Below are 22,182 nucleotides of genomic sequence, written 5' to 3' on the forward strand. Positions count from 1 at the left end.
CCCTTCCTCACACTGCCCACCCTCTTACCCCTCGAGAGTCCCGAGGGACCCTACTTGGTGGCAAGGGGAAGGCGACAGAACAGTGCCTGGCTTCATCCCCAGCCTCTTTGAACAGAAGAGGCTCAAAGAGGCCAAAGACCTGCTTAAGGTGACTCAGGCTGTGGGGACAGCTGCAGGACTAGAATCCGGGCTGCCTGGCTGAAGACTCTGGCCTGATGGTTTTCCGAGGTTCTTCCTCAGAAACTCAGTCTCACCGAGTTGTCCGGTCCAATTCGTGGATCAGAAGCTGAAGAAAGCGAGGGCCAGAGAGGTTGTGACTTGCCCAGAATGTGTGGGAAAAGGCTCTCACGAGGGCAATTCTGGAAAGGGCTGGAGCAGTGCTGTGCCTCCCAACCCCACGCAGGCCCTGTGGACGGGCCTGTCCACCTCAGCTGGGAGGGAGGTAGGAGGGGGCTTATCCTGCAGGGCTCCCCCCAGCCCTCTCACCCAGGTCCAGAGAAGCAGCACCCCGCTCCCCACCCCCCCGGTCCCGCCTCACTGCCACTGGGTTCCCACTCAGCACCCCATGGGCCTTCCTCCCTTCCTCTGCAAAAGGGGCAGGTGCCAGGGCTATAGGAGCCCATGGGGGGTCAGGGATCCCACAACAGGGAGGCCTGACCATCCGGCTAGCTGATGAACCCCACCCTCTCCTGGCCTGGCCTCCAGCCGGGTACTCTGTGCCTCCAGTTACCCTCAGTCCCTGCCTCCCTCTCCCCAGTGCTGCCTCCTGCTGGCCCTGCTGAGTGCCAGGAACTGTCCTGGGATAGAAGAGCAGCACTTACTGATCACTTCCCTGCCATTTTACCTTCGCAGAGAGGCGGGATTAATAGGCTGACTTACAGAGGAGCCCTCCGAGGACGGGAGGGCAGGCCCTGGAGGATGGCTGAGATGACCGCAGGACAGCTGGCCCTGCTCGGCCAGGAAGGAAGTCTTGGTTGTTCACTCCTTATGGCTTGGTGGGGACAGGGTGTAGATGGGGCTCCTCTCTGTGGATGGCTCCCTCAAAGTCCTGGTTATGCACAGTTCCTTTAGGCTCCCTTACCAGCCCTAGCTGCCGCCCTGTCCCAGGCAGGCTTCCTTCTGGACTTTGAGGGTGGCAACCTCAGCTTCTGGCTGAGGCCCAGAGTCTGGGACTTTAGCCACTCCTCTCCCCCAACCCAGAGATGGGAACCCCTGGGGAGACCCTCCTTTGCTCAATGGCCTAGTGGAATCAGGGGAGATGGTAGGGCCAGAACATCCTTAGCCGGGCCAGCTCCCACCGGATGAACAGGAAGCTCCGTCCCACCCCATCCAAGTTCAAGGCCACCCCAGAGGCCTAATGATCCAACTTGAGGAGTTGGGGTGTTGGGGACAAAATATGCATGTCCCACTCCTTTGATGATCCACACAGGGGCAATGCTTTACTCATCACCATGGCCCTCAAATGGTGGGCATTTCAGCACCGTGTGGAACCATGGTGGAAAGACCTGTGGGTAGGTGAAGGCTTATAAAGGAGCTCGTTTTCCAGCTGGTTCCGGGCAACTCCTAAAATAAATTCATTAAAAAAAAAAAAAAAAATCACATGGCGTAGGCGGGTGTCTACTTTGTCCACTGGCAGGCCTGACCGGGTGGGGGAGGGGGCAGAGCAGAGAATAACAATTGTCTTAAGGGAGGCTGCGGAGGGCGAAAAAACCTCTGGGGTGTATCAGCGGGAAGAGAATAGGCGTCTCAGTGTGGCCCTCTCCCCCCTTCTCGACCCGGCCCCTGCGGTGGGGGGGGGGACCGTCAGCACACACAGCTGGGGCCTCCAGCAAAATCCCATTCTATATATGGAGGAGCAACAGCTCCGAGAGCGGCCCTTGGAGGGACAGAACCTCATTGTGAGGTGCCCGCCGGCCTGGGCGCCCCCTCCCCCAGCCCCAGAACTGTTGTGGCATTGACCCTCCTCAGTGGGCCACCACCCGCCTGCTGACTGGGCCACATCTGGGGCTCAGGCACCGGCCGCCCCTCCCCCAGGGCTGGCCGCTGAGGAAGGGGAGGGCTGCCTGGGTGGGAGCAGCTTCACAGGCTCTCATCCCCGTGCCCACTGAGCAGCCCGGCTTGCCCCCCATGCTCCTCTGGGGTGGGGGGGTACCGGCTGGGCAGTGTGGCCCCCTCCTGCCTGCCAGGGCTGCTATCTCGGTCAGCTGGGGGTCCTCCCGCCCCTCTGGGCCTTGCGGTTTCAGTCCTAGTCCTGTCGTCTGTCAAACAGTGGTCGGGTGGGATCAGTTTTCCAGCTCTGACTTGCTTATCCGAGGGGCCTGGGAGGCTGTAGCAGCACCGCTCCGCAGTGAGATGATTCGCTGGGTCCGAGATTCCAGAATTCTCTGCTTCCAAAGTTTCAGAGATCTAGGATTCTGCGGTGTGAAGACACCATTGTCCATTCCTTTCATGTGTATTTACTTAGAATAAACCGTGCTCCAACTGGTGGTCGTGGCGTTGAAGCCATGGCAATGACCAAGCCCGAAAAACCTCTTACCCTCCCAGAGCTTCCAATCTAAAGCCAGAAAGATAATCACAAGAACTGCGTAAAAATCTTTTATGTGGTGAGAAAAAAGGGCAGGTAGGGGGAATTGCTTCCGAGAGGTGATGAGTGAGAAGGAGCCAGTCATGCGGGGACAAGCATTGTAGACAGATGGAACAGCATGTGGCAGACGTGCGTCTGGCATGTTTGAGTGAGGGCAGGGAGGCCTTGGGGGCTGTGACTTAGCAATGGAGAGAAAAGGAGGAGCTGAGGCCAGTGGTGCGTTAGGGCAGGGGCAGAGCATAAAAGGCCTCAGAAACCAGGACAAGAGGTTTAAATATTGTTTTGAACACGACAGGAAATTACTGGATTTAGCAAAGGAATGATGTGATCTGATTGACATTTTAAAAAGAGTGATTTGAGGGGTGCCTGAGTGACAGCTGGTTAAGTATCCGCCTTCAGCTCAGGTCATGATCTCAGGGTCTGGGGTCGAGCCCCACATTGGGCTCCCTGCTCAGAAGGGAGTATGCTTCTCCCTTTCCTTCTGTCTCTTTCTTCAGCTCGTGCTCTCTCTCTCAAATAAATAAAATCTTTTTTTAAAAAAAAGAGTGATTTGGGAGGTTCTAGAGGCCATCACTGAGGACAGAGGCGGTGCAGAAGGGCCAAACAGATATGAGGAGGCGCTCGAGAGGTGGGGACAGATGGACAGGGGATGGTGGGTTTATCCTGGGCACACTAGGATAGGAGGTAGAACCTGTGGGTCTCCCACTACCACACAGGGAAACTGTGACCAAGAGGCAGTCTTTCCAGGTTTGGCCAAGATCTGGCTCCGAATGCACGCTTTGACTCCAATTACCTTAAAAGCCTCGGACCCATGCCATCCAAGTCCAACACCGTAGCTGCCCTTGGCTATTTACTCTTGAGCTACTGAAAATTAAATACAATTGAAAAGCCAGTTCCTCCGTCTTACCAGCCACATTTCAAGTGCTCGATCACCACATGCGGCTAGTGCGGCCCTGCTGGATCAGCCGGTCACCCAGAGAAACATTCCCATCATCAGGAAGAGTCCTACCGGACAGCACAGGACTGCTCATTCCTGAGCCCAAGCCCGTTTCCTCGTCGGCAAAATGCACGCAATAGTATGTCCTGGGTGGGAGACCTGCCAGCGGTCTGCTCACCAGATGTGTGGGGTCGGGGGCCAGGGGAGGAAATCACGGGCGTCTTCTGAGAAGCTAAGAGTCAGAAGCCTGCTACCCTCCCGTGTCCAAGGGGAGAGCGAGGACTGCGGGGCGGGGGCGCGGCCGCGGACCCCTACCCCGGCCACCCCGCGCCCAGCGCCGCCTGGGGGAGCCGCGCGTGTCCTGCCCTCCGGGGGCCGCGGCGCCGGCCTGGCCGCCAGGGGGCGCTGGGCGCGGCGGGCGGGGCGCGGGTTGTTGAGGGGCGGGGGGCGGGCGGGGGCCGGGCCAGGGCCGCGCGAGGGGCGAGCGCGGCGGCGGGCCGGGCGGGACCGTGGCCGGAGCTGAGCCGGGACTGTCGCGCGGGCCGCGCCGGCGATGCCGCGCCCCCGGGCCGGGCTGTAGCGGGGCCGCGGCCGAGCGCGCGCCGAGCAGGCCGGCCATGGAGGTGGTGGACGAGACCGAGGCGCTGCAGCGCTTCTTCGAAGGTGAGGGACCGCGGGCCGGCCAGGGAGGGGGTGGAGGACGGTGACCCTCCTCGTGCTGGGAACCGCCAGCCGAGCTCCCCGGGGACTGGGACCCCCAACTCTGCTTCGACCACTTTGGGACTCCCCAGAATGCTTCCTCTGGGCTGGGGCGCTCCGGGCTGGCGGCTGCCTGCGGGACTGGCTCCCAGGGCTGGGAGTCCCCGGGAGGTTACTGCTCACCTCCGCTAAAGTTGGGCACCCCCTCCCGGTCCCCCCAGCACGCAGCTTCCTAGGATCCGTGTCCCCTCCCATGCTTGGTCCTTCTTCATGCCTTCCAGGACCTACAGTGCCCCCTAAAACCTGACGCCTCCCACCCCTAGTGCACTTCCCGCGTTTGGGGACCCTCCACTGTGCTTCCCTGAACCTCATACGGACCCAGACTCCCAGACCCCCTTTCAGGCTCGGACCCCAGCATGCCTTCTATGATCTTCCATGCCTTTTAGGCTGGCCCGGCAGCTCCCCAGCATGCCTTCCAGAGGTCGGGCCCCCTGCCTAAAAACTCAGGCCCCTGTGCCCTTTTCAGGTGGGCACAGCCTGACTTCTAGGAGCTGAGACCTCCCCACTGTGCTTGCCTGAGAGGAGGACCCCCTCCAAGCCCGTTACCCACCTTCTGCAAGGCTTCTCCCTCCCCCAAGACTGAAATTCCCCTTGAAGCAGCCATCCCTCCCTTACTCTGGGCTTGGAACCCCTCCCCAGCATTCCTCCCTGGGCTGGATTCCCCCCAACCCTGAAATGCTTTCCCTGGGCTAGAACCTTCTCAAAGTCAGCATCCCCGCTGCCAGCCACCTCCACATTCTGAGACCCTCCCAAAGTGGTGAACTGCCTCCTGCCAGCCTTCTGAGGCTGCTTGGGGCTGTTCTACCCATACAAGTCCCTGGAACTAAGCTTCTTCTGGCTGATACCCCCATCCCAGGAGTGACCTCACCCCCTCACCTCGATCTGGATAGGACCCTCGCCAGGACTGGGATCTAAACATCTACACACAATCTACAATGTTTTCTTCTACCCCTGTCCCCCCAACCCTCCAACACACATACACACACACACACACACACACACACACACACACTGTGGTTTTGGAGGTCAGCTCCTACATCTACCCAGACTCTTGTCCCCTTTACCTGGGTAGCCTCTGCCCCTCCTCTAGGTCTTTCCTCTTCCTTCGGGGTGCTGGACCCTGGAGGAATGGGACAGAATGTGAGAAAGGGAGGCAGAGAACCAGGCTGCCGTGTCCCAGCCCACTTGGCTTCTCAGACCCTCCCTGGAACATCTCCGGCCCTTCTTGGGCTCCTCTCCACCAACTTGGGTAGCCAAGCCTCTGTCCTCACCCTCTCTCCCCAGTCCCTAAGCCCACAGCCTAGTCCTCAGTGTGCACCTGCCCCCAGGGATGGGGTGGTCCACGGGGACACAGCTGTGCTGGGGCTGTTAAGCTGCAGGGCGGTGGATCACAGCCCGTTTCCAGCCTAGGACCCAAATACGAGTCCAGGAGGGAGAGAGGAAGGCCTTCCTTTGCCTCAGTGGCTCCCTTTTTGTGCCTTGGTTGGGGCACTTTGTCCACTTCTGGTTGCGGAATAGGTAAGGCCATCTCCTAGCTTCAGGCCTCCTCACTTCAGGATTCTGGACAGCCCAGCAAACCCAGACCCAAGAAATCAGCCTTGGACTCGATTAAATGGTTGATCCTGGAGCAGTTGGGCCATTTGAGGGTTCTAGGCTGCCCCTCCCCCCATCAGTCCCAAGGGCTCTGGTTCTCCCTAGACACTGTTCATCCTTTATGAACCCTCAAGGGGCCTTGTGGGGGCTGGGAGCCCCTGAGAAGGAGGGAATGGGTGCTGTTTTGGGGGTGTCCTGAGCCCACTAGATTCCCAGGACGGTCATGGGCCAGGCCCCCTTGCTTCCTGCAGCTGTCCCCATGCGGCCTGCCCCAGGACCCTGGAACCAGGCAGAGCTCAAGCTCCCCATCTCCTGAGCCAAACTTTCCCTCCTGGCCGTGGGTGGGGGGTGGGCGCTGACGCCACAGCTCAGCCATGCGGCTGGCCTGGCGGGGAGGCTGTGCGGCTCCCTCCAGAGAGATAAGAGGAGACTCAAGAATGTCTGTGGGGAGCAGGGCGGGGGTGTGGGGCTGCCCGCTGAGGCGGGTGGAGGGAGCCGGGGGCTGAAGAAGTGTTCCCAGAGCCCGAGATGAGCGGGAGGGTGGGCTGGTGCTGGGGCTCTAGGAGTCTCTGGGGCCATTTGGGGTGGGGGGCGGCTGGCAGGGAGCAGGTCTGCCGTGGTGTGGGGGGGCCTCCGGGCCAGGCCTTGGTGTCCTCAGGACTGTTAGTGTGAAAGCCAGTGAATGTTGTGAGTGTGGGTATGTTGTTCCAGAACTCTCGCCCTTGGGGCTGGGACCTGAGTTCTCATTCTGGTCCTCACTCGACCTTGGTCACTCCCCGTGGACAGTGGGGACAGGGGCAGGGTCTGTGCTTTCAGCTCTGGGCTGGAGACGGAAAAACGCTTTGCTGAAGGGCAGGGGCCGAACCAGACCCCTTGTCTGCCATGGCGCACTCTCTTGGAACCCCAGGCCTGTGTCCTGGGTCCTGTCCCGTGCAGTGGGCCAGACTGTGCCCGACCCAGGGGTGGTGGGCTGGGGGCTAAGGCGCTTTGGGCCTCGGGTGGGAGGCTGGGACAGGGCGGCCCCCTCGAGGCTGGTACAGCCGGGCCCCCGTGATCACCCTGCTAATCCCCTAGAAGGAGACTCCTGCCGCCCGGATCGGCGGGCACAGGGCCTGCAGAGAGGGGACCCTCCAGGCGCGATGCACTGGCTCCCAGCAGGTAATAGGGTCATGGTGGCTGGTAGACTCCTCAGCATCCTGACTGGCTGGGGCCTTGGATTCCCGGAGCCGGGTCAGGGACAGGGGCAAGACGGCATCAGAGGAGCCCTACAGAAGCTTAGACGTTCTGGTGAGGGCTCGGGCCCTGCTGCTGAGAGCTTTGTGACCCTGTGCTGAGCTCCCACCCTCTCTGGACCCCTTTCCCTTACCTGCAAGACAGGAGGGGGTGACAAAGAAGGTCTTGATGATGCCTTCGGATATGATAAGCCTCGTCTCCCAGCCCTGGGAAGGAGGGCCGTGTTAGAACATGGAAGGTGGAGGGTGCTGACCCCTGGTTCCAGGGGCACCTGGGGCCTGGGTGAGCAGCGCCCTGCCCCTCAGAAGGCAGGTGCTGTGGAGGAAGACTTGGAGACCTAGGAGAATGGGGCTTCTAGCAGGAGCTAAAAAGGCCACTGAGAGGTGGGGGACCTCCACTTGGCCTCATGCCCCACCAGGGCATCCACTCCTTCCAGACCTGATGGTGACTTCCCTACTTTGGCCTCATCTCCCCTCCTGGGGATAGGCAGGAGGTTGGGACCAGACCAGGGGCTTCCAATGAGGTTCTTTTTAGCCACCAAAGAAAGGGAAACTCGTGGCCTCCTAATACACAGGGGGTGTGGACGGCAGGGCTCCCCACAGCCCCCAGAGCCCCGGCATCCTGATTTGAAAGCCACTGATGGAGGGGCTGGCACTGACCCCCTTTCCCAGGGGGCCAAGACTCCAAGAGAAGGGAGGAGTTAGCCAGCATTAGCCGGAGCTACCCCCAAGCCCCCAGCTCTCTTCCGCCACCAGGGCCTTGGGGGAGGAAGGGTGGCCTTCGGTGGGGACCAGCCTGTTGCCTCCAGAGAGCAGGAGGAGGCCGCAGGGGGAGGGCACCTGATGATTTTGGGGAGAGGATGTCCTACCCTGGACAGGAGTCTGGGGCTGAGTTCGGGTGTGTGATCGCATGGCACGGTGCCCTACATCATCCTGTCTGTCTGTCTGTGGTGCCCCAAGGAGTAGGTGGATAGGGGAGGCAGCTGGACCCCTGACTGTCGAGAAGATGAGATGGGGTGCCTTCGGGAGGAGTCCTGTCCCAGCCCGTCCTCCCTGGGTCCTGAGTCCAACTGGAGGGGAAATAGTAGTGAGGGGTCTGACTCATCCCTATGTCCTGAACACCTAGCCCAGGGCACAGGGCGGCATGGGGCTGGGGGCGTGCAGGAAACGTTTGCAGGGTCAGCAGAGGCAAAAATGGCTATGTGAACAAAGGCGGGGTGGGGGGTTCACCTGAGAAAGCCAATTCTCTGGGAGGGCCTGGGGTCAGTGCGGGGTGGGGGAGAGGAGCAGGCTGTCTGTCTCCAACCTGCTTGCCGAGAGGCCTCTCCTGAGTCTGGGGGTCTTAGCAGGGTGCCCCTGGGGTCTTAGGCAGGGCCAAGCAGGGTATTTGGGGGAGAGACAGGTGGGTTGCTCTTGGCAGTCTGGCCTACTCCTGGGGACCTGGCCCCCACTCTCTGATTCTCAAGGGCTTACAGGACTGGGGGGGCCCTGGCAGCTGCTGATTGGCTACTGCCCTTGGACTTTGCCCTCTGATAAGAACGGGGAGCAGAAATCATTAACTGGATCATTAACGGGGAGTTGGCCCTGCCCTACCCAGGCTGCCTGCCCTTCCTTCCCGCCTTCTTCCTCCTCACAACCCACACCGCCCCCCCCGGCCTGCTTTTGGGCCTCAGTTTCCCTCACAGCCTGGCTGTGTGTATGGGGGGGTTCCTCTCCCCTGTGAAAGTCTGCCGCCCCTGCTGGGTGTGGGTAGCCCCTGGGCTGGGGATCAGGTAAGTCATGGCCTTATGTACTTACTCCCTGGAATGCTGCCAACAGTCCCTCTGCTGGGCCGATCTCTGCACTTCTTTGTGCCTCTACTTCCTCATCCTTAAAATGGGAATACAGCGATAGCCCCTGTACCTGCTTCTCAGGGCTTCTGTGGGGGTTGGGTGAACTGGGTGTTCTGAGGCCTGGTAAGTGCCCGGTGCGGTAATGCCCCAGAAATGTCAGCCTGGACGGTGATTACTGTCCCCGGGGCCTGCCCCCTACTTTGAGGATGTATCGATCCTCGGGGTAGGTCAGTGCCCCACCCTGGGCTGGGGCCTGTGGCTGGTGCTGTGTGCTTTGGGAAATTCCCTCACCCTCTCTGGGCTGTTCGGGCCAAGGATTGGGGGGAACCAGCAGCCTTATGGGATGCACTCTGCAGGCAGGGCGCGGGGTTCCTGCAAGTCTTGCCCTGTGCGCCCCGATGCTGGCTCCTGATGCCTCCAGCTGGGGCCCCACCCTGCCCCTCAGCCGCGTGGGGCTCGGGTGGGGAGCTGGGGCCAGGCTGGCAGCAGGGGGACTGGGCTGACGGTCCTTTGTCTTCTTTGCCTTGTTTGCCAGAGGTTTTTGCATAAGTTGCCTCCCGGGAGTCCCGGGACTCCGTGGGAGGCCAGGTGGTGTCTCATTTCCAGGAGAGAAGTGCTGAGGTCCCAGACGAAGGCGGAGGGGCTCCTGTCACAAGTGCGTGTCTGCCTAGAGCTGGGCAGGGAGGGGGCCTCTCCTCGAGCGCTGAGGGGTCCTGATCCACCACGGATGGCTGGACTGGGTGACTTCCGTTCAGCCCCTTGACCTCTCTGGACCTCAGAGCCCTCAGTCAGAGGGTCAAGGCTGCGTGCTGTGTGATGCTGAGTCCTGAGACCCCTGGAGTGCCAAGGCCTGAGTGGGAGGGGAGGGAAGGGCAAAACCCCGGCTTTGGGGGGTGGTTGGGTCCAGAGCCTCCACTGGCCTGACCTGCGGAAGCCCCAGGGCATCCTGTCCTCTGCCTGTCTCCAGGCCACATCAGTGGGAGAGCACTGTCTGCGTCTGACCTGGGTCCCTCCAGCCCTCATAAGGTACTATGACAGGCTCAGCCCCTCTGAGGAGTTTGGGGACCCTTGCTCCCTTGGGGCCTTCCCTCACTCTCCTCTTGACCATCTCAGCCCCTGGGCTCTCTTCTCCCTCTGTGGTTCTTCCTTGTAGGGTCTGCAGCCTGGAGTAGGGGTAGCCAAGGGTCTGCGACGCTGAGTTGACTCCGATCTGGAGTGCTGTTGGCCTGGGCCTGCCACTGGGCCAGTGAGCATTTGTGTGCATGAGCGTTCGAGTCTGGGAGGTGCACCAACATGAGAATAAGCACAGAGACGCTCAAGCCGCAGGGCCTTTGCACTGCCTCCCACTGCCTGGAATGCTTTTCCCAGATATCCCCGTGGGATATCAGGAGGCCCTCCCCGACTGTCCTGTTGAAAGCTGCATCTCTTCCCGGCTCTCCTGCCCCACCTGCCCCCACTCTCTGCTTGATTTTCTCCATAGTATTTGTTACCTTCTGAAATGCTATGGAATTTTACCTGCCAGTCTTGTCATCTGACTCTGCTTCCAGAACATCGGCTCCTCATGGGCCAGAAGTTTGTTTTGTTCATTACCATAGCTCCAGAGCCAAGCACCATGCCCGACGCATAGCATATGCTCAGTAATTGTTTGAATGAATGAATGAAGGGGCACACGTGTGTGTCAGTGTGGGAAGGGTATGCCACTGTGTGTGTGTGGATGTGTACATGATCATGTGTGGGTCAGGGGGAGTATGCCCCTGTGTACACACGTCTGTGGGGGACATGCTGGTGTGTGAATCCAGAGGCACATGGGTAACCCATAGAGACGTGCCCGCGCCCTAAGCTGCAGGGTCTGTACTCCTCCCCTGTGCAGAGGCCTTCCCCAGCTTGTGTGAGAGGGATGGGGCCATTGGGTGGGAGCTCGCTTGGCCCTGTAGCATCAGGGCTGGGGGCCCCCCAGAGCAAACTGAAGATCCCTAGGGACCAATGTGGGTCCCCACAGAACACGTTGCAGCTTCTGGGCTCAGTTCTGGCTTGGGAGCCTCTTGGGGCTCTAACTTCAGCCTTGTGTCGACCTGAGGACAGGCTGGTAGCTGTGTGGGGTCTAGGGGAGGACAGAGCTGTAGCCCAGGGGTGGCCGAAGATTCCAGGTCCCGTGGAGGAGATGGGGTACTTTTGCATTTTTGGCAAATAAAGGCAACCATGGCTCAGATTTAAGGACCTGATGGCAATGACTAAGGAGCCATATCCTTGTCATTCAGCCCCCAGCTAACTGGGGACATGATGCAGAGATGCAAAGGACAACTTGCAAAGTCAAGCATCTGACCGGAAGGCATTTTGAGTGGGAAGTCTGGTCACAAGTCGAAGCCTGAAGAGGGCACGGCTAGCAGTTATTACATTAATCACAAATCATATTAATAAAGATAGGAAGTTCAAGCCAAAGGAGGTGAGAGCCCACTGTGCTCTGTCCCAGAGTGAACTAGTTTGGAGCACGTCAGTTAGCTCAGGCCACACTGGGAAATAAGTGACAGCACTGGGGACCCGCTGTGATTGAGGGGATCAAGGAGGGGCTGCCAGAGCAGGGAGGCGGCAGTCAAGGGCTTACCCACCGGGGTAGGGAGTGGGGGGCTACAGCCAGGGCTTGGAGGCTGGACTTTGCTGTGAATGTGCCAGAAAAATAACACGGTACCAGTCATGCGTCAGAGGGACTCAGGAGAAGGTCGGAGCCCCCCCGCCCTCCCCCTCAGAGTCTCTCTGGGGCAGATCTGCAGTCAGGTGGAGAGGCATGGGAAAGAAGGGTACAGCCTGGGCAGGAGAGGGGAGGGGAGCCCCAAGAGGATGAAAACAGCGATGACTGTTATTTGAGGGATGGCCTCTGGGGGTGAAGAGCTTTCCTGCCCTGGCGTTGAAGACTCAGGACCACTCCGTGAAGCAGGGATTCCTGCTGCACTTGACAGAGAAGAAAGCTGAGGCACAGAGAGGTCAGGTCACTTGCCAAGGGTTGCACAGCAATGAAGCAGGGCCCACATTAGCAGCTTGGCCTCTTTGACCCTAGGGATACCTGAGGGCATCATGGGGGGTGCTAGGGTGGGCTGTCCCCTGACCCCCACCATCCTGGCTCCCAGCCGTGGCCTGGAGCCAGGGTGCCCTCAGATTCAGATGCCTGGGGTGGACACTCAGGGCCGAATAGGGGGACAGACTTGGGCCCTGAGCCCCGTCAGCCCCAGGTTCTGATCAGCTAGGCCTGGCCAGCATCCTTCGGCCCTGGCCTCCCCTGCCCACAGCCACGTGGCCGACGGGATTTCCGCCATGTTTGGGACATGAATTGACAAGTGACCCATTGACGGGTTGGGGGGGAGGTGTGGGCAGGGCACAAGCCTCCCACTGTGCCGGGTCCCCACCCTCCCCCGTTCCCTGGGACAATGGCCCAGACTCAGCCAGTGGCCACAGCTGGTGGGGGGGTGGTCATGAGCATGAGGAGGGGGAAGGGAGGGGTCCAGGGTGGAGGACCACCTGGGCCCCCACCCGCCTTCATCCTGCGCCTGGCTTATATCCCTTCGGTTCTCCTCCTGCCCAGCTGGGTGGACTTAAAGCGAGGAGGAGAGAAGAGGGGAGGGGGCTTCCTCTCCATAGCCCCTATCCCATCCTGTCTGGGACAGGGCAGTGTCTGGCTCCTGTTAAAAGCAGGTAATAGAGGCCCTAATTAATCCTCGAGGAGCAGCTGGGGCGCAGAGCTCAACAGGACGGGGCGGTACCTGGAGGGGCCCGGCCTAGCCCCGGGCTCTGTCCGTAACATGGCTGGCTGGAGGTCCCCGGACCCAGGAAGGCCTGGTTCTAGTGTCCCGTGTGCCACTTTGCTCATTCATTCCATGAACACTTATTGCGTGCCTACTGTATGCTTAGATGCTTATACCCCAGAGAGGCAGAACAGGGCTGGCCTCATATCCCAGGTCCCACACCTGTAAAATTTGGGCAACGCCCGTATCCATTCTGAGCCTGCTTCGTCCTCTACAAAAGAGAGCAAGAAAACCACCTCTCCTGGAGGGTTGTTATAGGAGTGAAATATGAGCCATGTAGAGTGTCGGCACAGAGTGGCTACTTGGAGAGTGAGCTGTGGGCAGCGGGTGAGCGGTGGACAGACCCTCCACCCTCCTGTGAGGTCTGTGCTAGCAGCCGAGTGAGGAGCCGGATGAGAAGGAGGCCGCCAGTCACGAGAATGGGAGTCAGAGGGCGCCTCTCAGAGAAACTTATATTCAAGCTCAGTGAATGGGAACGGGCTTCCTCCAGCAGAGGAAACAGCATGTGCAAAGGCCCCAGGACAGGGAGAGTTGCAGGAAACTGGTTAGGAAAGGAGGCTGGAGGGGGCAGGCAGGAGGCCACTGTGGACCTCCGGGAGGGCTCTTGTTATCCTGAGCAGTGGAAATTTGTGGAAGGGTTTGAGGAGGGGGTGGGCTGGGAAGCCGATTTGTGACCTGGTGGTGCCACTTTCTGACTGTGGGACCTTGGGCAGCCTCCCCACCTCCCAGGGAGATCTTGAGGCTCAGCAGGAGCCACACTTAGCTTCCTGCCTGGCAGGTATCTGTTGTTGGCTCCAGAATGTTCCAGAGCTCTTAACGGGAGCAGTCAAGGACAGGGGACCCCCAAAAGTGTGCTGATGCCTTCCTCCTGGGTTTCTGGGGGCTCTGCCCCGACTCAGGAACCTCTGGGTTCCAGCAAGCCCCCACCCTCACCCTGCCCTCCCAAATGTCTGATTAGAAGTTTCCAGTATGGTTTTTGGGGTAGCCTGGGGGCCAGATCCTTTAGGCTGAGCTGTGTGGGGAGAACATTAGGCAGGCCTTGTGGGGTCCCAGAGAACGACAAGATGTGGGCTCAGTGTTCCTCAGGAGGCCCACCAACTCCCCAAACCTGAGACTTCCCCCCCACCCGGCCCCAGTGGTTTTCTCCTCCCTCTTTTGTCCTCCCGTCCTCCCGGCCCCTGGCACGGGAGGGTCTCTCCTCCCCTCAACCACATCTGGTTCTCGTTAGGGTCTCCCAGGATGCCTCTGTCTGAGGCCCCCCCATCCCAAGGGAGGTGGGCAGGAGGATTAGGGGTGATTAGGAGCGCTCCTGGCCAGAGGAGGGGGAGGAGGGGAGGAGGGGGCCTGGCATATTATAAATAGCAACACCATGATTCTGTCACCCCATCATTCACTGTAGATTCCAAGTTCAGTCTCGAAAACCTGCAGCTTCAGCAGCCAGGGCGGGGGTAATGCTCCAGTGCTCCCTCCTTCCCTAGCCCCTGAGGGAACCGCCCACCCCCACCAGCCCATAACGTGGGGGAGCCCAGAATGGCCAGGAAGTCTCATCCACCACCAACCACCCCATCCGTCAGCCTTGGAGTCAGGCTCCTGTGCCTGGGTTTGAATCCTCCTGGCTGTGTTGCCTCGGGCAAGAGCCTTGATCTCTCTGAATAAAAGGGATGGTGTTGATGATGTAAAGCACTGAGAATAGTGCCGGGACCTGGTACACCGGCACTCAGTCGCTCGCTTAGTCTGCAGGAGTCCTGCAGACAGACCCGCTGTCACTATCGGTGTCCTCTTATCATCAATACCGTTCAGGACCGGGAGGATTAAGTGTCACACTGCACATGAAGAACCCACGGGATGCCTTGCGTGTAATAAACTCCTATGGTTGTTAATGTCTTTGGCTCCCAAAGTGCCTGGCATACAGTAGGCATTTAGTCAACGGGATCTTCCGGTAACAGGGAAGGATGGGATGGGGACCACAGTGTAGACGGGAATCCTAGAACCTTGATGAGCAGACTGGTCATTCCCAGCTTGAGAAGCTTCTCTTGCCCAGGCCACGCTGCGCCCTGGACGGCCACTGGCAGTGCTCGGTGGGTGTCCCTGGTTCCTGGCTGGGTGAGCCAGGGGTGGGGGCCAGCGGGAGGGCCTATCCCGGGCAGCGCGTGACTCCTAGGAGGGCTTAGCCACTCATTAATCACCTAAGCGGGGCTCAGCATTCTTGAAATGCCGGCTGGGGCCAGGGAGGGGCCTGGGCCAGGGGCTTGTGGGGACCCCAGGTCTCTGGGTCTGTGAAGTGAGGACAGGCATTCTGTTTGCTGAGCACCCATTGTGCGCCGGGCACCTTACATACCTTCACTTGTTTCACAAACAGCCCTGTAAAGTATTAGCTCTCCATGTCCCCATTTTACTAAAGAGGAGACTGAGGCTCAGAGAGGGTATGTGACCAGCTTAAGGTCACACAGCAGGGAGGACACAACCCAGGATTTGTTCCTGGATCTTCCTGAGCTGTTCCCAGGGCTCTCCCAGGAGAAGGCATGAGGTGCAGACCCCGGGCTCATGGCTCCAGGGGCCTGTGGGAGGGGTATCTCCTGCCTCAGTGGGGCTGGTCAGCCCAGGTCAGCAGTGTGGGTGGGGCCGTCCTCCATTATCGGGGCTGACGCATCTCCTACGTCAGCCCCCTTATCACCCCGCCCTCCTGCTCCCCCCTGCAAGGTGACCCTGGGAGGGGAAAGGCCAGCACCTCCCCCTCTCCTCCTCTGCTTATGCCCAAGAGTCCTGGGCGCCTTTTCTGTGAGTCCCGCCCCTTCGTGGGGCTGGGGCCAGCAGGGAGGGCCCAGGAGAGGGCGGTGGAGGAGCGGAGCTCTGGCCACCATCGTCCCTTGCTGTGAAGCCAGGCAAAGCCTTTACCTCTCTGGGCCCGTTTCCTCCTCTGGAATACCAGGGCTGGACACCCTAGGCCCTGTTATGGGGGTGACGAGCTCTGCCGGAGGCTGAGCCAGACACTTCTGGTTCTAGTCCCCACTCCCTCTCCATCTGCATTTGGGGCCTGGGGTGCAGGAGGCTCCCTGGCCGTATGCCCCTCCTCCCCGTAGGACGTGTGATTCAGGCCAGCCTGGCGTCATGTTCCTGGGGACCTGGCAGCTGGGCCCTCTGGAAGGAGGCAGGGCGGGACAGAGTCACTGAGTCTGGGTCCAGCCTTCAAGGGTGGTGCACAACTGCCGGGCACTCAGTTCCATAAAGTACCTCAGTTGCTCCTCGCGGCTCTCCGTAAGACTTGGGAATAATGACCCCATTTTACAGACAAGAGGGAGAACTTGCTCACGTCACAGGAAATGGCCTGTCTGTCCCCGATCTGTGCTCTGGGTTCCTCCCCTCCTCAGAGACACTGGGCAGGCTGGGGGCCAGGGAAGCATCCTTGCGATGCCTCCTGGAGGGCGTCAGGTGATGGGCAGTGCCGGACTCTCCCTGGACACGGATGTGCAGGTGGGGAGGAAACTGGGGGCATATGTGCTGGAGGAGCCGGCCTGGGGAGAGCTATAGGTCAGGGCCCAGAGACCTAGGGGTGCTCACATCTGGCCCTCCCCTGCAGGCCACGACATCAATGGGGCCCTGGAGCCCTCCAACATAGACACCAGCATCCTGGAGGAGTACATCAGCAAGGAGGATGCCTCTGACCTGTGAGTGGCCCCGCCCCCATGCCCCTCGGCCTCCGCCCTTCACCTGGGGGACTTGCTCCGGCCCTGGGTCCGCAAGCTACTAGGGTCCTGGCTGGCACTGAGCTGCTTCCTTTCTCCACAGCTGTTTCCCTGACATCTCTGCTCCAGCCAGTGCAGCCTCCTACCCCCACGGGCCGCCTACGATCCCTGGCTCCAGCGGGGGCCACCACCTGAGCCCCCCTGGGGGCGGACCGTCCCCGGGACGCCACGGCTCCCTCCCCGCCCCGAGCTACAGCGCCCCGCTCAACTGCAACAACAATGCTATGGCTAGCGCTCCCAAGCCCTTCCTGGGGGGCTCTGGGCCCCCCATCAAGGCAGAGCCCAAGGCTCCCTATGCCCCAGGGTGAGTGAGGGTGGGGAGGGTGGGAGGCAGGTGTGTGACGGGAGGGGGCTGAGGAGGTGCTGGCGGTGCCCCGGCCAGCTGTGGTGACCTGGCTGCCTTGTGGGTAGGTAGGGGTGGCTGGGGAGGGGCTCGTGGCTTTGTTCTGAGGCTGTGGGCAGCCCCAGAGGATTCGGAGCAGGGGAGTGATGAGGGCTGATGTAAGCACTCGAAAATTCTCTGACAGCTGTTTAAAGGGGATGGGAGGAGGCAAGCCTAGAGACACGGCTGCTTACCTACACGGATACACGCAGGCACGCACATGTGCACACACACAGGGCACGCAAGGTCCCCTCACTGCCCCGGGCCACCCGCTCCTGCGTCTAGCTACTATTTGCTGGGGCTGCGGGGACCGGCCCGACGGCACAGGTGTGGTACCTAAAGCTCCCCCTGCCCGAGTCAGCCTCCCAGGCCCTTTCTGTCCTCTCTCCGAGGAGTCCACACTGGGGACCCGGCTGTGACCACAGGATGGTGGCGGTCAGCAGCCCAGCCAGACGCCAGGCCCTCCCACAGACCTGTGCTCGTGAGGACAAGCAGGAACATGGGTCTGCTGGGTTCTGCAGGGGGGCTCGAAGAGGGTTCTGGGTTCCCCAGCATGGGGCAGGATCAGGGGACTGATCAAAGTGCTTCCCCTCCAGGATTGTGGAAATAAGGGGAGGAAGCCCAGAGCAAGTGCCGGAGGGGCGGGGGGCACCGGACCTGTCACCCCTGGCTTGCTGGGGGAGGGCTGTGGAGGTGAGCTGGGGTGTTAGGGGTGAGCTTTTGCTGCACAGGGCAGACATCCAGCCAAGGGGCTGTCCCTGAGCCCAGACCCCGAAGGGCAAAGATAGGAGGGAAGAGAATGAACGCGTGAGGAACACCTGCTGGATGCCTACTGCTGTCCCCACTGTCCCCTACTGCTGTCCCCACTGTCCCCTACTGCTGTCCCCGCTGTGGCTCTGTTTGTGTAAGCTCATTGAGCCTCTCAAGTAACCAGCTCCTGGGGGGACTCCGGAACCAGCTGGCCTGTGAGTGAGGCTGTGCTGCCCCCCGGCAGGATCCCAGCGGCACACTGAGGCCATTTCTAAGGGACAGAAGGGGTTTGCCCACAACTGCGCGGAGACCGTGTGTGTGCCCTCTGGGAGGGACCCAAGGCCCTGCACCACCCCTGCACCTGCTAGGGTCTGTCCCTTCTGCAGAGGATCGTGCAGGCTGGTTGGGGAGGGACTTATTAATCAATAAATCACCACATCGAGGACGATTGAGCAGCACGAGGAGTTGTGGGGAAGGGACACGAGGTCCCACCAACTTGAGACGTTTCGCAGCAGGGACATTTCCACACCGGAAAACCCGATGGCCACTGTGCAGGGAGCAGACAGGAGATGCTGGGTGCAGGGCAGAGGCCCCAGGCAGCCCTTGGGGGGTTCCTTTTCTGTCATTCTCGCACAGCCCAAGGGGCTGGGCCCATGGCTCATCCAGGGGGGCGTGAGGGTCCTGGAATCAGCCCAGGGGTGTGTCGGCGAGGGTGCGGCTGCCTGGGCCTGGAGGCGGGCAGTCTCTCCAGACGTGCAACCAGGACCGCCAGAGAGTGGGGTCCCCGCCGGGCCGCAGCCTCCCCTCACCGGCGAACGCAGGGTGTTAATCTCTCACGGTTGAGTTTTTCTTTCGCCTGAACCGCTGATAAAACCTGCAAGAAAAAAATACACCCAGACCTGGTGAGGCTGGCTCCCTGCCCAGCCTGTACCTGCCCCTGGGGGTGGGGGGGCGGCCCAGCTCCTTAGAGCCCCAGAGAGCTCTCCCCTAGAGTTTCTAGAAAGTGGGGCTTCAGTGGGTGTGGGAAGGGAGCAGCGGGCCTGACCCTTGCTCCTTGAATCCCTGTGCCGTCCTTGTGTCCTTGAATCCTGTTCCATCATCAGGGACACTGGTTCCTGGTCCCCAAGTGCCCGGGAGATCTGAGGGGATACAGGTCAGGAGCCCAAAGACCCTGCCCCAGACCCTGCCTGGCACCCCAAGATGGCTCATGCAGAAAAATTCCCCTGGGGGTGGGCAGTGAGGGGACCTCAGGCCTCCAGCTTCTGGGGTCTCGGGGACCCTGCCCAACGGCGCCCTCCTCCCCCTGCAGCACGCTGCCGGATTCTCCCCCAGACTCGGGCTCCGAGGCCTACTCCCCCCAGCAGGTGAATGGTGAGTCCAGCGGGCACCGCCCTCCCCCTCTGGGGTTTGGGCAAGTGGTTGGGGCGGCCTTATCGGGGAGGGAGGGAGCTAGGGAGGGAGGGGGCCAGCGGCTGCCCAACAGGCCCAGATTATCGCTGGTCAAATACTCCCCGGCGCTGGCTATTGTCTCCCCACTGGCGGGTGGGGGGCCTGGCCCGGCCTCTGAGAACCTGTCCCTGCCGGCAATGCCACCCGTCTGCCCGCCTGCGCCATCATGGACGCACCCTTCGGTGGTAAGTGGACGGCCGGGGAAGGCCGTGGGTACAGCCCGAGTACAGGCCTGGCTGACCTCCTGGACCCACCTCCCCTGGTGGGGGAGGGTGCCAGGGGTGCTGCGGCCCCCAGGTGGCCAAAAGCAGAAGGATCTCGGGCAGCCATCTCCCCACAGCCCAGAAAGGGGTCAAGAGTTCTGTTTATCTTACCAAAAACATTTCTGGAATGCCTCCTGGGGAACAAAGGGAGCTGGGGGGCTGGCCCCTGGGAGCCCGCTAGAGGGGCTGCCGGATGGAGGAGGGCTGCTGCAGGACTGTGCTGGGGGGCCCCCCGAGACTCCTTCCTGAGGCCCAGAGGAGGATCGGGACTGAGAGGGGCCAGGGGAGGACGCTGGGCAGCCAGGCTTGCGGGGAAGGAGCCAGTTAGGACGGCCGGGGACGGCGGGGGGGCGGGGTGGGCAGAAGCTAAAGCTGCCCATCCCGCTCCTGGACAGGGGCTTGTCTCCCTGCCGGGGCCTCTAGTGGCCAGCCTCTGGCTGCCTAGCCCGCCTCCCTCCTGGGGCTGGTCTCAGGAGAAGGCAGGAAACCCTGTGCCCAGGGACCTGAGTGACGTAGGTCTCTGATGCCCACCCTTCACCATCTCTCCTGCAGACTCCCATCTCCTGCGCACCATAACCCCTGAGACCCTGTGCCACGTGGGCGTGCCTCCTCGCCTGGAGCACCCACCTCCACCTCCGGCCCACCTCCCAGGCCCCCCGCCGCCCCCGCCCCCCCCACCTCACTACCCAGTCCTGCCGCGGGACCTGTACATGAAGGCCGAGCCCCCTATGCCCACCTATGCTGCCATGGGGCAGGGGCTTGTGCCCAGCGATCTGCACCACACTCAGCAGTCCCAGATGCTACACCAGCTGCTGCAGCAGCACGGAGCTGAGTAAGCCTGGGGCAGGTGGGTTTGGGGGGTGGGGACCCGGGCGGGGCAGAGATGGCGCTGGGGCCTGGGGTGAGCTCTGCCCCCACGAGATGGGGGTAAGCGTGTGCCTATGGAGGTGCCCACTCAGCAGCTCTATAGCTATGGCCAGATGCTTCTGACGACCTTATTTGGTGAGCGTGGCCACCCCCATTGCAGATAGGTAAACTGAGGCTCCCAGGGGGAGGAAATGCTTGTCAGGGGCACAGAACTAGGATGGGACAGAGCCGGGATGAATCTTGGGCTGTGCCTTTCCCCAGACACCAGTGACTTTCCAGCCTTCTCAGGGAGTCTGGGGGCTCCTGCTCTGACCCCAAACAGTGAAATTGTCCTTTTATCTGTTTGTTTGACACATTCAGATGTCATGGAAGGTTTAGTTCAGGACAAGGCTCCACAGCCTCCTCCCCCAAGAAACTCTCCTTCCCAGCCTTGGCGGCCTGCGCCCTCTGGGACTTGTTTCCAGCCTCGGAGGCTGCTCTCTGTGGAGTCCCCACTCTCAAGGGTGGCCCTGAGGATGACACCCCAGGGAAGGGACTGGCTTGTTCATTCCACAAACTATCGGGGGACTCTGTGCACCATGCCCACAGCTGGGCCTGACAGGGACACACAGACTAGTCAGGTGTGGCTTCTGCCCTCCTGGTTCCATGATCCAGGGGGTAGAGAGGAGTGACAGAAGCATGGAATGACCTTACAGAGCGATGCAGGAGCACTGAGGAGGTAAAGCCCAGGGGCTTTTTTTGGAGGGGTGTCCTCTGGATTGGGCATATCTTGCTGAAATGGGGTGAAGAGGGGAAGGGGGTTACTGCCTGGGGGAGGGGAAGGGGCTCGGGAACGAGCCAGCCCCCCATGGCATGCCTCTGTGTCGCCCCCAGGCTCCCCGCACACCCCTCCAAGAAGAGGAAGCACTCCGAATCACCTTCCAACACCCTCAATGCCCAGATGCTGAATGGAATGATCAAACAGGAGCCCGGGACCGCAGCGACGCTGCCCCCACACCCAGCTCGAGCCCCATCCCCACCCTGGCCTCCCCAGGGCCCCCTCTCACCAGGGCCCGGCTCCTTGCCCCTCAGCATCGCCCGGGTCCAGACACCGCCTTGGCACCCGCCAGGGGCACCCTCACCAGGTATGTGCCTGGCCTGCCGGAGCTCACAGTGGGCCAGCACCCCTTGAGGTGGGGGCGTGGGGCGCAGGGCCCACGTGGTTGCTCCCTCCCTCCAGGTCTCCTGCAGGACAGTGATAGCCTCAGTGGCTCCTACCTGGACCCCAATTACCAGTCCATCAAGTGGCAACCGCATCAGCAGAACAAGTGGGCCACGCTGTATGACGCAAACTACAAGGAGCTGTGAGTGCCCCGCCCCCCTCCTGCCACCACATCAGGGACATTCCACACCCCCCACCCCCCAGCGTCAAGGCCCCAGACAGGGCCTGGGAGCACACTGGGCACCACATGGGCCCCAGTTACAGGAGAGCAGCAGGCTCAGGGCAGAACTAGGACAGGCCCTCGGGATTTTGGACTTGTGGGCCTCCTTAAGGAGGTGGTGTCTGTCAGGGAGGGGCCAGTGGGAGCCTAGGGAGGGAGAAGGGGGTGGATGGGTGTTTTCTGGCTCCTCCTCCCCCACTCCTTCTGCATTCCAGGAAGGTAGCAGGAAGCTGTGTTGGCAGGGCCCTCCCAGCAGCCCCCTCCCTGGGACAGAGGGCGGAGCGGGTGGGGGAGGACAGGCTGTCCGGGCGGGCATTCCGAGCTCTCCCTCTGTACCCACCCATGTTGGATTCAGCTTTCTGGGACCAGGCCAGCAGCACTGTGGGACCACTCCCCTCACTGCTGCAGAGGTCCGGTGCGGGTGAGGGCGAGGCCCTCTGGACACTGCCAGGCCTGGGCAGGGTGGCTGAGAGCAGCCTCCTGGAGCTGGGTGCTCCAGGCTGTGTGGGCAAGGAGCCAGAAGCCCTTGGGGCTGGGTGGGGGATCCAGCTGCTGTCGTGGTTGAAGGGTCCCTTG

At 61.2% G+C, this 22,182-nt stretch overlaps 1 protein-coding gene across 5 annotated transcripts in view; it reads left to right on the top strand.

Moving 5' to 3' along the window:
- MYRF (myelin regulatory factor) overlaps nt 1-22,182 on the top strand; it is a 44,576-nt gene that overhangs the window by 7,978 nt on the left and 14,416 nt on the right. For 3 of the 5 annotated variants that reach the window (XM_047691393.1, XM_047691395.1, XM_047691396.1), the window contains exons 2-8: nt 3,989-4,184; nt 16,309-16,396; nt 16,518-16,778; nt 18,916-18,977; nt 19,871-20,150; nt 21,059-21,309; nt 21,405-21,528. In XM_047691393.1, the coding sequence (XP_047547349.1) occupies nt 4,139-4,184; nt 16,309-16,396; nt 16,518-16,778; nt 18,916-18,977; nt 19,871-20,150; nt 21,059-21,309; nt 21,405-21,528 (1,112 nt within the window). In that variant the 5' untranslated portion in view covers nt 3,989-4,138. Of the gene's footprint in view, nt 1-3,974; nt 4,185-16,308; nt 16,397-16,517; nt 16,779-18,915; nt 18,978-19,108; nt 19,241-19,870; nt 20,151-21,058; nt 21,310-21,404; nt 21,529-22,182 lie in introns of those variants that run through there. The other 2 variants (XM_047691394.1, XM_047691397.1) reach the window with 2 other exon arrangements.

Source organism: Lutra lutra, chromosome 10, assembly GCF_902655055.1.
Source record: "Lutra lutra chromosome 10, mLutLut1.2, whole genome shotgun sequence".
NCBI lineage: Eukaryota > Metazoa > Chordata > Mammalia > Carnivora > Mustelidae > Lutra > Lutra lutra.